This window comes from Bos taurus, chromosome 4 (genome assembly GCF_002263795.3).
Source record: "Bos taurus isolate L1 Dominette 01449 registration number 42190680 breed Hereford chromosome 4, ARS-UCD2.0, whole genome shotgun sequence".
In the NCBI taxonomy this organism is placed as follows: domain Eukaryota; kingdom Metazoa; phylum Chordata; class Mammalia; order Artiodactyla; family Bovidae; genus Bos; species Bos taurus.
The window spans coordinates 45,024,401-45,036,443 of NC_037331.1; the positions used below are offsets into that span (position 1 = coordinate 45,024,401).

Genomic DNA, 12,043 nt, shown 5'->3' on the forward strand with positions numbered 1-12,043 from the left:
TAAATAAAAATAAGGATGGATAATCTGACAAAAGATTTTTTTCCCTAATTTGGAAGTTTATTCTGATGGACTGTTAACAAATGAAGATTAAATCCTATATTTTTATGAGTTTATATAGGAAACTCATAATTTTATATATATATATATATATATATATATATATGTGAGTTAGTGCTATATATTAAACAAATAATCTTATTAGAAATAATAGTTACCTGAAATCAAGCCTGTCTCAGAAAATCTAGAATATAAAGTCACAGTCTAATAGATTAATAAATCCAAATAAACTGTTCCCATTTTCATCAGCAGTTAGGGATCAGTACTGGGTTTAGGCGTAATGTTTCTCCCTACCTTTGCTGCATTAATAACTAAAAGAAAGATGGCGAGCAGAAGGGTAGAGTATGCCTGCAGTGCCCTCTGAGGGCCCAGAGGACCCAGAAGGATCGGCACAGTATGATGAAGGAAGGAAACAGAAGCCTTGGGTTCTACTATGTCATCATCCAGCTTTGTGATGTTGAATCAACCTCCCTGGGCCTCAGTTTCCTTACCTTTAAAATAAGAGTTTAGTTTGTTCTAGCTACTTTTAGAACTTAAAGTTTTTCCATGCTAAGAAAACTCTCTTCTTATCAATAATACACCTTCTTGGCAATGTTTCTAAAAAGATAGCATTATCCAAGTTAACTTATATATCTTTAGTTATCCAGAGGAATGGCCAGTCGCAAAGGCAATTAGAGATGGAGGAAAGTGCAGAAAGAAACATAATCAATCTTTGAGATAATACAAACGTATGTTGGAATCTTTGCTGTATGATTTTTCATTGTCACCTGTTAGTTGCCCAACTGTGACTCAAGCAACTTTATATACTGAAAAGATTTGTTCATGGAAGTAACTGAATTTGCAGTAATGCAGACAAATACTATTATATAGCTATTTCTGAGTTGATTTTGCTATGAAATCCATTTTTTCCATGTTCAAATACTCAAAAAATTCAACTCTCAGCCATAAAATCATATTTTGGTTAATGTCTGACATTGCAAAGTTTTACACACTTCATGATGACATATAAAATTTTACTCTTTTCAGAGTAAAACAAGATAAATCTTTGCATATGTTTTTAAAGTTACTAAGACAGGCAACTGGGTGGATGTCTTTAAAATGCAGTTTTACTCAGATTTAAAGCCAAGTAATGAATTTAACTTGATGAAGCAAGCAAAAAGTAAATATCTATGAAAGAAAAAGCTGGCTTAAAACTCAACATTCAGAAAATGAAGATCATGGCATCTGGTCCCATCACTTCATGGCAAATAGATGGGGAAACAATGGAAATAGTGACAGACTTTATTTCCTTGGGCTCCAAAATCACTGCAGATGGTGACTGCAGCCATGGAATTAAAAGACGCTTGCTCCTTGGAAGAAAGCTATGATCAACCTAGACAGCATATTAAAAAATAGAGACAATACTTTGCCAACAAAGGCCAGTCTAGTCAAAGCTATGGTTTTTCCAGTAGTCATGTATGGATGTGAGAGTTGGACCATAAAGAAACCTGAGCTCTGAAGAATTGATGCTTTTGAACTGTGGTGCTGGAGAAGACTCTAGAGAGTCCCTTGGACTGCAAAGAGATCAAACCAGTCAATCCTAAAGGATATCAGTCCTGAATATTCATTGGAAGGACTGATGTTGAAGCTGAAGTTCCAACACTTTGGCCACCTGATGCAAAAACTGACTCACTGAAAAAGACCCTGATGCTGGGAAAGATTGAAGGGAAGAGAAGGGGATGACAGAGGATGAGATGGTTGGATGACATCACCAACTCAATGACATGAGTCTGAGAAAGCTCCAGGAGTTGGGAAGCCTGGCTTGCTGCAATCCATGGCATTGCAAAGAGTCAGACACGACTGAGCAACTGAACAGAAGTGAGTATCATTACTATATTTACTACAATTTCATTAATTTAACCGTTTAATTTTCCTGAAATTCATACTTCTTGGTCAACTACTGTTATTGGATATTGTGACAATTTCATACTTAAAAACAAAACTTTGACTGGTGGATTAGCACTATTGGTGCTGGGAAGTCATTCTTATGAACTGGCAGAGGTGCAACAAAAATGCCCCAATAATAACAGCTTTAGTAGTCACTCTGTAAGTTAACATTTTAAACTCAAAGACTTAAAAACTGGCACACTGAAGTACATTATTTTGAAAACTTCCATGAGAAAACAGCAAAATATTTTAGATACTAATTATTATAAGGCCATGCTCATTCCCAACACTGGCGTACTGAAAAGTTTTGGGCAAATGGATCTGAAACAACAAAAATGTATTTCAAAAGCATTTGATATTTAAATCCTCTGACAAAATCTTTCATTAAAAACACTTAATGAACTATTTTAGGGAACTATGAAAAAAGATTCTTCAGTGTGCTCTAGAATTTTACCTTTATTTTCTCAGTGTAGAATTAGCAAAGGAGGCTATAGCTCTCAAGACAGGTGTCATTATGTTAAAAAAAAAAAACAAACAAAATTTAAACCATCTTTCATTTTGCATAAATACAAAAAGATCAGATATAGAAAATTACCTCATAAAAAAGTTGACTTATAGTAGTTTCCCAGAGACTTCTTTTTCTGGAAACACAAACACACTTTCCAAGGCCTTTCCATCAGAACTGATATAATTTAGACCCCATAAAAATACAATTTTATCTGACATGTAACCACTCTTCCAGCAACTGCTATCTGTGATTCTTCTCTTTGCACTGCCCCTTGAGAGGCTTCCCAGAATTTGGAGGGTCATGGAAGCCATACAGCCAGTTGGGAGACTGAGTCCACAATTGCTTCCATGGTCTACCTCTTGGTATAAAACTGATAACTCATAGATCCTAATTTTGTAAGAACAATTGAAATTTTATTTCCTCTTACAGATCTTCATTTGTCTACATATCGATACCAATTTCGTCGCTCTTCTGCTTACTCATGTTTACAGTTATCATTCTACAATTTATACACATGAAGTCAGCATTTCATTTCCTGGAAGAATCTAGCGTACACATAAACTTGAATATTTCACTGTGAACTCTCACTTCTAGATGATTTATACATCAGTGCATTGAGACCATGGGCAGACAGATATCCAAAGCTTCAGGCCATGGTACTAAATATGTGGCCAGGCTCTTTCTATTGATGTGATTCCTTGTTTTTGATATAGAAATGGCAGAAATAAGGGTGGAAAAGGCATTACCAAGATGAAAAAGACATTATTTTATAGATTCTTCTACATAGTTAAAATGGTCAATATTAATCATATTTGTACAATAAACCATGATGTCTAAGAATCAGTCTTTAGGACTTCCTTTGGGAAAAGCTCAAAGATATTTATTTTAAGAATGTAGTTTCCCAGTAAAGACTAATTAGAATATGGAAGAAAGGACAATCACAATGCTACAAAAAGTAGCATTAAGAAATACAAAGATGTTTGTGTCATCACTCGTGATGATTTTAAAGGTTCTGCTATAGGCCTATAAACATTCATTAAGAATTTAGTAGGTGAATATTTATATAATAAAGCCACTCTCATTTACTAATAAAATCTACATTCCTTATGTTTTCCTCACACACACAAAATTATACAGCTAAAATAACAAAGATATTTAAAAATATATAAGCATTAGACTAAGAGGCTCACTTACTAGTGATAAGTTAGTTGCAAGGCTATGCATTCCAGTGAGCTTTAGAAAAGGGACAGAATATGTTGTTTTTCGACTGAATTAGTTTGCCTTATAAAACAGATGTTTAAAAGGCATTTATTGAATCTTAACAGTGGAACAGAAAATACTGCAAGGTGAAAAACAATGTTTTCTTAATTAAAGTGATGACTAGGTAGTTAGAACAATGATAAGGAAACTGACACCTTAATCTATCAGTACCTATCAAATAGAACTATTACTGTTAAAAAATGAAAATTTAACTACTGTCTTTGTGATGCTGGTCTTTGTACAAAGATCATAATATGATTTTATTTTAACTGGGTTGGTTGACTTCATAGCTTAGCTTTTCATTTTAATCAGGTTGACTTGATAATTCAACATGAAAATAACATGCTTTCATAATTAGGAGTGTGCAAAGAGCATTAGCTATAAGATTGTTCATCATAAAGCTGTTACAACAGTAAACATTGGAAACATGCAAAATGTCCATAAATAAGGGATTAATTAAATATAGCACAGCCATATAATGCTGATGATGTTGTAGATGGGGGTTTATTAGGAAAACATTTATAATGTTACATTAGGTTTAAAATAAAGCTAGATTAGAAAACAGAATGTATGGTAGAAACCCAGTTTTATTGAAAAATAAATAAATAAAACCGAACACATATATATACCTAGAAAAATAAGGCTTAAGATACCTAATATTCTTATTCATGAGGTAACGGGAATATGCACACACACACGCGTGTGTGTGTGTGTGTGTCTGTGTGTGTGTACACGCATGCACACGTACACAGGGGAACAAGTGCCAAGGGGCATGTAAATGTGTGTACATGCATAGGTATTCACCTAGCTGTAGTTTTAAATGTTTTCTTCAGTACATAAATATTGCTTTCACAGTCATAAAATAAAATTATCTTAAAACATTTAAAAAGAGGTAGTTTTTACTGTCAAGTTTAAATGTGAAAAAACATTTAAAAAGAGGTAGTTTTTACTGTCAAGTTTAAATGTGAAAAACAAAGCCTGTCTGCAGCATGTATTTCTTTACCATCATTCTTTTAAATTATAAGTCAAAATTAAGGAATTTACATTCTGACTCAAACATAAAATACTGAAAGCCAAAAACAATTAACATTGTGCATTGAAACCTGTATAATATCATGTATGAAACGAGTCGCCAGTCCAGGTTCGATGCACGGTACTGGATGCTTGGGGCTGGTGTACTGGGACGACCCAGAGGGATGGTATGGGGAGGGAGGAGGGAGGAGGGTTCAGGATGGGGAACGCGGGTATACCTGTGGCGGATTCATTTCGATATTTGGCAAAACTAATACAATATTGTAAAGTTTAAAAATAAAATAAAATTAAAAAAAAAAAAGCAAAACACACACACACACAAAAACCCAATTAACATGACATTTTTACAAAGAGCAATGTCTGAAAATAATTGGCAGGGGAAAAAACATATATTCCAAATATAACACTTGGATTAAATGATAAATCTATTATTCTAAGTCCTATTTGCAGTCACCAAAGTGAAATATGGCACTGAAATTACAAAATAAATACTCCGCAAGAGAAAATTCTGATTCCCTTTGATCTTAGAAGAGGTCATCTCATGCTCCAAGTGAGCCGTTTAGAAATCTCCCCTTGCTATTTATTTGTATGGGGTATCTGATTGTACAACACACCTAGAACCACTGTATAAAATTTTAAAAACCTATATTGCAATGGTAAAATATAAAATTTTATTATCAGGAATTATTTTCTTTGCATTGATGATTTAGTACAGTTATTTATACTCTCAGTTTCTTCTAATAGGTTTCTATTTTCCAATAAATCCATACATATTACTTTAATTCCTTATATCCAAGATCTTTAAACAGAAATTGACACTAAATCTATCCTATTTATAAATTCTGATGATATATAGATAATATATATTTAATTGTTCATTTACAAGATATATAATATAAAAACACTTGTAAAATTATCCATTTCAACATATTAAAAAAAATTTATCCACTGTGGCATTTATATTAGCAACTAGAAAGTCTGAAAATATCAAATATTTTATTTTAATTTTTTTAAGTTAAATGTTACCATTTAAAATGCCCTAAGATAAACTTACTTAGATTTCTTTATCAAAGTATAAAATATTAAATGCATTTAACTTTAACACCAAAAAATAATGAATGTCATGGTTGGTGTAGTATTAAAAGACTTGATGTGTTCCCCTAATATGACTGTAGGTACATTTTTCTGTTCCATTTTTCCTCTCCTACACAAAATTATTCCATGCCAAATCCCTTAAATTCCTTTTGAAGTTTAAAATTAATTCCCACGGTTACTCTTCCATAATCCCTCATCTTTAAGAAAATTCAAAATATGCTTATAGTTTTTGAAAAATCAGATGAAATCCCAAATATCCTATTGAGTGTGTGCTATGCTTTTAAAAAGAAAAAACACACACTCATTCTCTGAAAAGCTATCCATCAAGGAGTCTATGTAATTAATATTAATACAAACAAGGTAACAATTTGCTTTAAGTGTCCATTCATAATGTTAAATCAGTGTTAAATTATAAAGAACTTCCATAGAAATACACAAGATATATGCATTGATCCTAAATGAAATTCATTATTAGCAGTTCTACTATACTTAATGGCAAAGAATTCTTAATAATGAGGCACTTGATGTGTTATCAAGAATGAGATTGACAAGAAAACCACTCAGCTTCACTTTCTAATAATATTATAACATGTTACTAATAAAGCACCTATATATTTTTCAATCTGGAAGAAGAAAGTTTAAAGAAGATGATGTTTTATCTAACCTTTTAAATATAGTGTTTCCTGTACAGAGTTGTCAAAGGTTTTGCTCTTTTATAAGCTTGTCTTGCCCTTACCATCAGAAGTCCATAAGAACAGATGCTGGAATAATTAAAAACCTATCACTATAGACTCTTCCATCACATTACAGACTAGGAAAATGAAGGCAGTTTATGGGTGTCCTTGTCTCACTTTATCCACCTCTTCATGGTTGACATGTAAGCTTTAATGTGCATCCTTGCACCTCTCCTCCGGCAGGAAGCCTGTCTCTGGGGATCACTTGCAGAAAATAGGACATTGAGTCCATAATTAAAGTAATCTCTTTCCAGGCAGATGCTGCAGTTGGCTCTGTTATCATATATTACAAAAGGCATCTTGAGGGTTATAAAATGTGCAGCAAATAGCTTTGGAGATGAGAAACAGCAATTTTTCATCTAATTTTGATCCATAGACATGTAAGCACTGCATTGCTACTTTTTGGTTTTGAGCCAAATAACTATTATGGTGCTGAGAGGAGTCAGGCAGTAACCAAAATTAAAGAATACTTTAGCTTTTATCCTCAAAGTGAGAAAAGCCCTTTTGTAACCATCTTTGCACTTAGCAAATAAGGATGCCATCTCAAATCTGAGCATTAATGCCTGCAGGCAGATTTAGAAGAAAGGCTTATGTAGCTTAGCTTTACAGCCATATTTTCAATATATTTGCTTACGTTAAAACCAGGGGTTGATTAAGGGACCAACTCCTTGCAACTACAGTGTACATTTTTAATTAAAAGCATTTCTACTGTTTATCTTTCGCACAATATTTTAGGGCATTGCTCTTTGAAATATATGTCAGCCCAGATAACTGGTATGTTCATATTATTCATAATCCCTTCTATAAATACCAGTAGTGGAGACAAATGGAAGAGATTTGACTAACACATTTTTGTTTCCAGCTTAGGACTTGCCAATGTGGATAAACAAAACCTGATCTCAGTATTGTGAGGTGCTAAATGGAGATGGAAATAATTTTGTTCAATATTTCTCAGTGGTAAATATGACAATTTCTCAAAATGAACTGCTTCAATTTTTAAAAGATGATCTAAGAATTCCAGAAAATATGTGGTTTAAATATTTTTATTTCCTCAAACTATTTTTTTTTAATTTAACAGCAAAGTTTTATGTAGACTTGTGACTTTAAATTTAAAATGTTGCAACATAAACCCAGATGTCACGAGTGCATGCATGGAAGTTTAAATAACATAGAAGAAACTCTTAATTTTCTAACACAGTCTTCTGGTACCTTTATGCATTAAGGTATGTTTTTCATTCGTATATTCATGCATTTGCTCATCCATCCAACAAATATTTTTTAGAGAAATTTTTGTTCAAATAATTTTATAATAGTACTTCAATTCAAACATTAATATTAGAAAATATGTTATCAGTATTTGCCAGCTCAAAGGCAATTTTCAATTTTGCATATTTCTTTCACTCTGTGTTTATGCATGTTATTTTGTTTTTAAGTAATTATTTTATCCCTGCTGTTGTTGTTCAGTCACTAAGTTGTGTCCAACTGTTTGCAACCCCATACTAGCACACCAGGCTTCCCTGTCCTTCACTATCTCCTGGAGTTTGCTCAAACTCATGTCCTTTAAGTCAGTGATACCATTCAACCATCTCATCCTGTCACCCTCTTTTCCTTCTGCCTTCAATCTTTCCCAGCATGAGCATCTTTTCCAATGAGTTGGCTCTTTCCATTAGGTAGCCAAAGTACTGGAACTTCAGTTTCAGCATCAGTCCTTCCAATGAATATTTAGGGTTGATTTCCTTTAGGATTGACTGGTTTGATCTCCTTGCAGTCCAAGGGACTCTCAAGAGTCTTCTCTCCAGCACTACAATTTGAAAGCATCAGTTCTTTGGCGCTCAGCCTTCTTTATGATCCAACTCTCACATTCATACACAACTACTGGAAAAACCATAGTTTTGACTAGATAGACTTTTGTCAGCAAAGTGATGTCTGCTTTTTTATTACACTGTCTAGATTTGTCATAGCTTTTCTATCAAGGAGCAAGTGTCTTTTAATTTCCTGGCTGCAGTCACCATCTGCAGTGATTCTAAAGCCCAAGAAAATAAAATCTGCTACCATTTCCACTTTTTCCCATCTATTTGCCATGAAGTGAAGGGACCGGATGCCATGATCTAAGTTTTTTGAATGTTGCGTTTTAAGCTAGATTTTTCAATCTCCTCTTTTATCCGTAGTATTATTAATTTTATTGTTTGGTCTGATATTAACATAGTGACACCGGTAAATTAACTATACTTCAAAAAATATAGTGATACCAACTCTCTTTTGGCTAACATTTTCCTGGGGACTTCCCTGGTGGTCCAGTAGCTACTTCATGCTCCCAATGCAGGAGGTTTGGGTTCAATCCCTGGTCAGGGAATTAGAGTCCACATGTTGCAAACAAGAGTTTGCACGCTGTAACTAAAAGATCTCAAAAGCTGCATTAAAGATTCCAATTGCTACAATGAAGATCAAAGATTCCACATGCCACAACTAAGACCCAGCAAAACCAAATGAATAAATAAATAAAAATATTTTTTAAAATTTCCTGGTATGTCATTTTTCCCACTATTTGCTTTCAATGTGTCTGTGCCATTATGTTTAGGTTTCTCTCTTGGAAGCAGTATATTGCTGGATTTTTGAAATTGCATTCTGAAAGTTACAGCGTCTTAATTGGTGAATTTAATGTTTACATTTATTGTGAATATATGTGTATGTGTTTCTGTATACACACACACACACACATATACTTGCATATTTATAGTATATCACATTTTATATTCCTATGCTTTTTATACTTGCCTTCCCCCTTTCTTTTGGTCAGTACAGTTCAGTCACTCAGTTGTGTATGACTCTTTGCAACCCCTGCAGCATGCCCAGCTTCCCTGTCCATTACCAACTCTCAGAGCTGTCAAACTCATGTCCATCGACTCAGTGATGCCATCCAACCATCTCATCCTGTGTTGTTCCCTTCTCCTCCCACCTTCAATCTTTCCCAGCATCAGGGTCTTTCCCAATGAGTCAGCTCTTTGCATCAGGTGGCCAAAGTATTGGAGCTTCGGTTTCAGCATCAGTCTTTCCAAAGAATGTTCAGGACTGATTTAGGACTGACTGGTTGGATCTGCTGTCCAAGGGACTTTTAAGAGTCTTCTCCAACACCACAGTTCAAAAGAATCAATTATTTGATGCTCAGCTTTCTTTATGGTCCAACTCTCACATCCATATATGACTACTAGAAAAACCATAGCTTTGACTAGATGGACCTTTGTCAGCAAAGCAATGTCTCTGCTTTTTAATATGCTGTCTAGGTTGGTCATGGTTTTTCTTCCAAGGAGCAAGCATCTTATAATTTGATGGCTGCAGTCACCATCTGCAGTGATTCTGGAGTCCCCCAAAATAAAATCTGTCACTGTTTCCATTGTTTCCCCATCTATCTGCCATGAAGTGATGGGACTGGATGCCATGATCTAAGTTTTTTGAAGGCTGAGTTTTAAGCCAACTTTTTTCACTCTTCTGTTTCACTTTCATCAAGAGGCTCTTTGGTCCTTCGCTTTCTGCCATAGGTTGGTGTCATCTGCATATATGATGTTATTGATATTCCTCCCAGAAATCTTGATTCCAGCCTGAGCTTCATCCAGCCTGGCATTTTGCATGATGTACTCTGCAGGTAAGTTAAATAAGCAGAGTGACAATATACAGCCTTGATGTACTCCTTTCCCAATTTGGAATCAGTCCATTGTTCCATGTCTGGTTCTAACGTGTTTCTTGATCTGTATACAGGCTTCTCAGGTGGCAGGTAAGGTGGTCTGATATTTCCAGCTCTTCATGAATTTTCCACAGTTTGTTATGATCCACACAGTCAAAGGCTTTAGTGTAGTCAATAAAGCAGATGTTTTTCTGGAACTCTTGATTTTTCTAAGATCCACTGGATTCTTGGCAATTTGATCTCTGGTTCCTGTCCCTTTTCTAAATCTAGCCTCAAACATCTGGCGGTTTTCAGTTCTTATATCACTGAAGTTTCACTTGGAAAATTTTGAGCATTACTTTGCTAGCATGTGAGATGAGTGCAATTGTGCAATAGTTTGAACATTCTTTGGCATTGCCTGTCTTTGGGATTGGAATTAAAACTGACCTTTTCCAGTCTTGTGGCCATTGCTGAGTATTCCAAATTTTCTGGCATATTGAGTGTAGCACTTTAACAGCATCATCTTTTAGGATTTGAAATAGTTCAACTGGAATTCCATCACCTCCACTAGCCTTGGTGGATCAAATTTTATTTCATTCTTTCCTCATCCCATCATTTTGGAAGTTATGCACTTATTTCTGATCTATACATTTATGTTTTCAAAAATCATTCTTAACTAAGCCTATAATCTTCTTCCAGAACAACTGGAGGACCTTAGAAAATTTTAATACTGATTTTTCTTATACATTGATGTTGCTTAGTATTTTGGCTATTCTTTGTCTTTAAATTCTATCCTAAAATAATTATTGGTTTATAGCATACATATACATTTACTTGTATCCTCAACATTAATTTAGAATTTCTAACATTCTTACTAATAATTATTGCATTATACCATAATTTCATGCATCCTACATTTTCTGAGTTTGTTTTCTTTTTTTCTAAAGTACATTCCTTACAAACTTGCTTTAAAATTATCTCTGTGTGGGAAAAACAATTAAAACTTGTATTTTTTTTAAATGTCTTTGTTTTCACAATGACTGATACTTCATCAAGGTATAGAATTCTGGGAAGACTATTATTTTTTTCCTTCCCCACTTTGAAGATGCTGTTTCATTGTCACTTATTGTTGTTTATGAGAAAAGCACTGCTAGACTAAATTACAGGTTATCTGCCTTTTCTTTTTGGTTGTCTTTGAGATTTTCTATGTCTTTGACCTTCTGAAGGTTCACTATGATCTATATCAGTGCTAGTTTATTTTACTTATTTTGATTAAATAAAAAAGACTCCTGTCTTCCTTAATTCCAGAAAATTCTACTCCATGATCTCTTGAAATATGCCTGTTTTCATTTTTTTCTATTTTCCCTTCTAAAGCTTCTACAAGATGTCAATTTCTTAACTTGGTGTTCCATACCAAGAGAATAATGTAAAACTAGACTTCTCACATGCTGAGAGTTTTTGTTTCTCATAAGTGACTTATTTTTACCAAAGGCTTCAGTCAAATAACAAGCTTCTTTGCTGTCTTCCTAGGCAGAGCTGAATAATACTTTGAAGACCTAAGCTTCATGCAGCAAGCCCAGGTCCTGATCTCTGTCCTCCCCTATATCATGGCTGTTCCTACAGGTGCCACTCAGAATTCTAGGCCTAGGACCTAAACCCAGATTTAAAATACCCATAGGCTACCAAAATGTCAGTTCCTACTTTCTGATCCAGTTTTGATAGCTCCCATTTCCCCCTGAACTATGTGGTCGGTTTTTTTCTCTTTCAAACACG

General features: G+C 34.3%; 1 protein-coding gene across 6 annotated transcripts in view; it reads right to left on the reverse strand.

Moving 5' to 3' along the window:
- RELN (reelin) overlaps positions 1-12,043 on the reverse strand; it is a 558,501-nt gene that overhangs the window by 371,600 nt on the left and 174,858 nt on the right. Inside the window, exons 1-2 of one of the 6 annotated variants that reach the window (XM_059885399.1) lie at positions 352-472; positions 216-241 (exon numbers count right to left, since the gene is read on the reverse strand). The exons of 4 other annotated variants lie outside the window; for them this stretch is intronic. Coding sequence is in view for 1 of the 2 variants with exons in the window: in XM_059885398.1 (XP_059741381.1) it covers positions 352-362 (11 nt within the window). In the remaining variant the exon portion in view is untranslated. Of the gene's footprint in view, positions 1-215; positions 242-351; positions 473-12,043 lie in introns of those variants that run through there. One more of the 6 variants, XM_059885398.1, reaches the window with a different exon arrangement.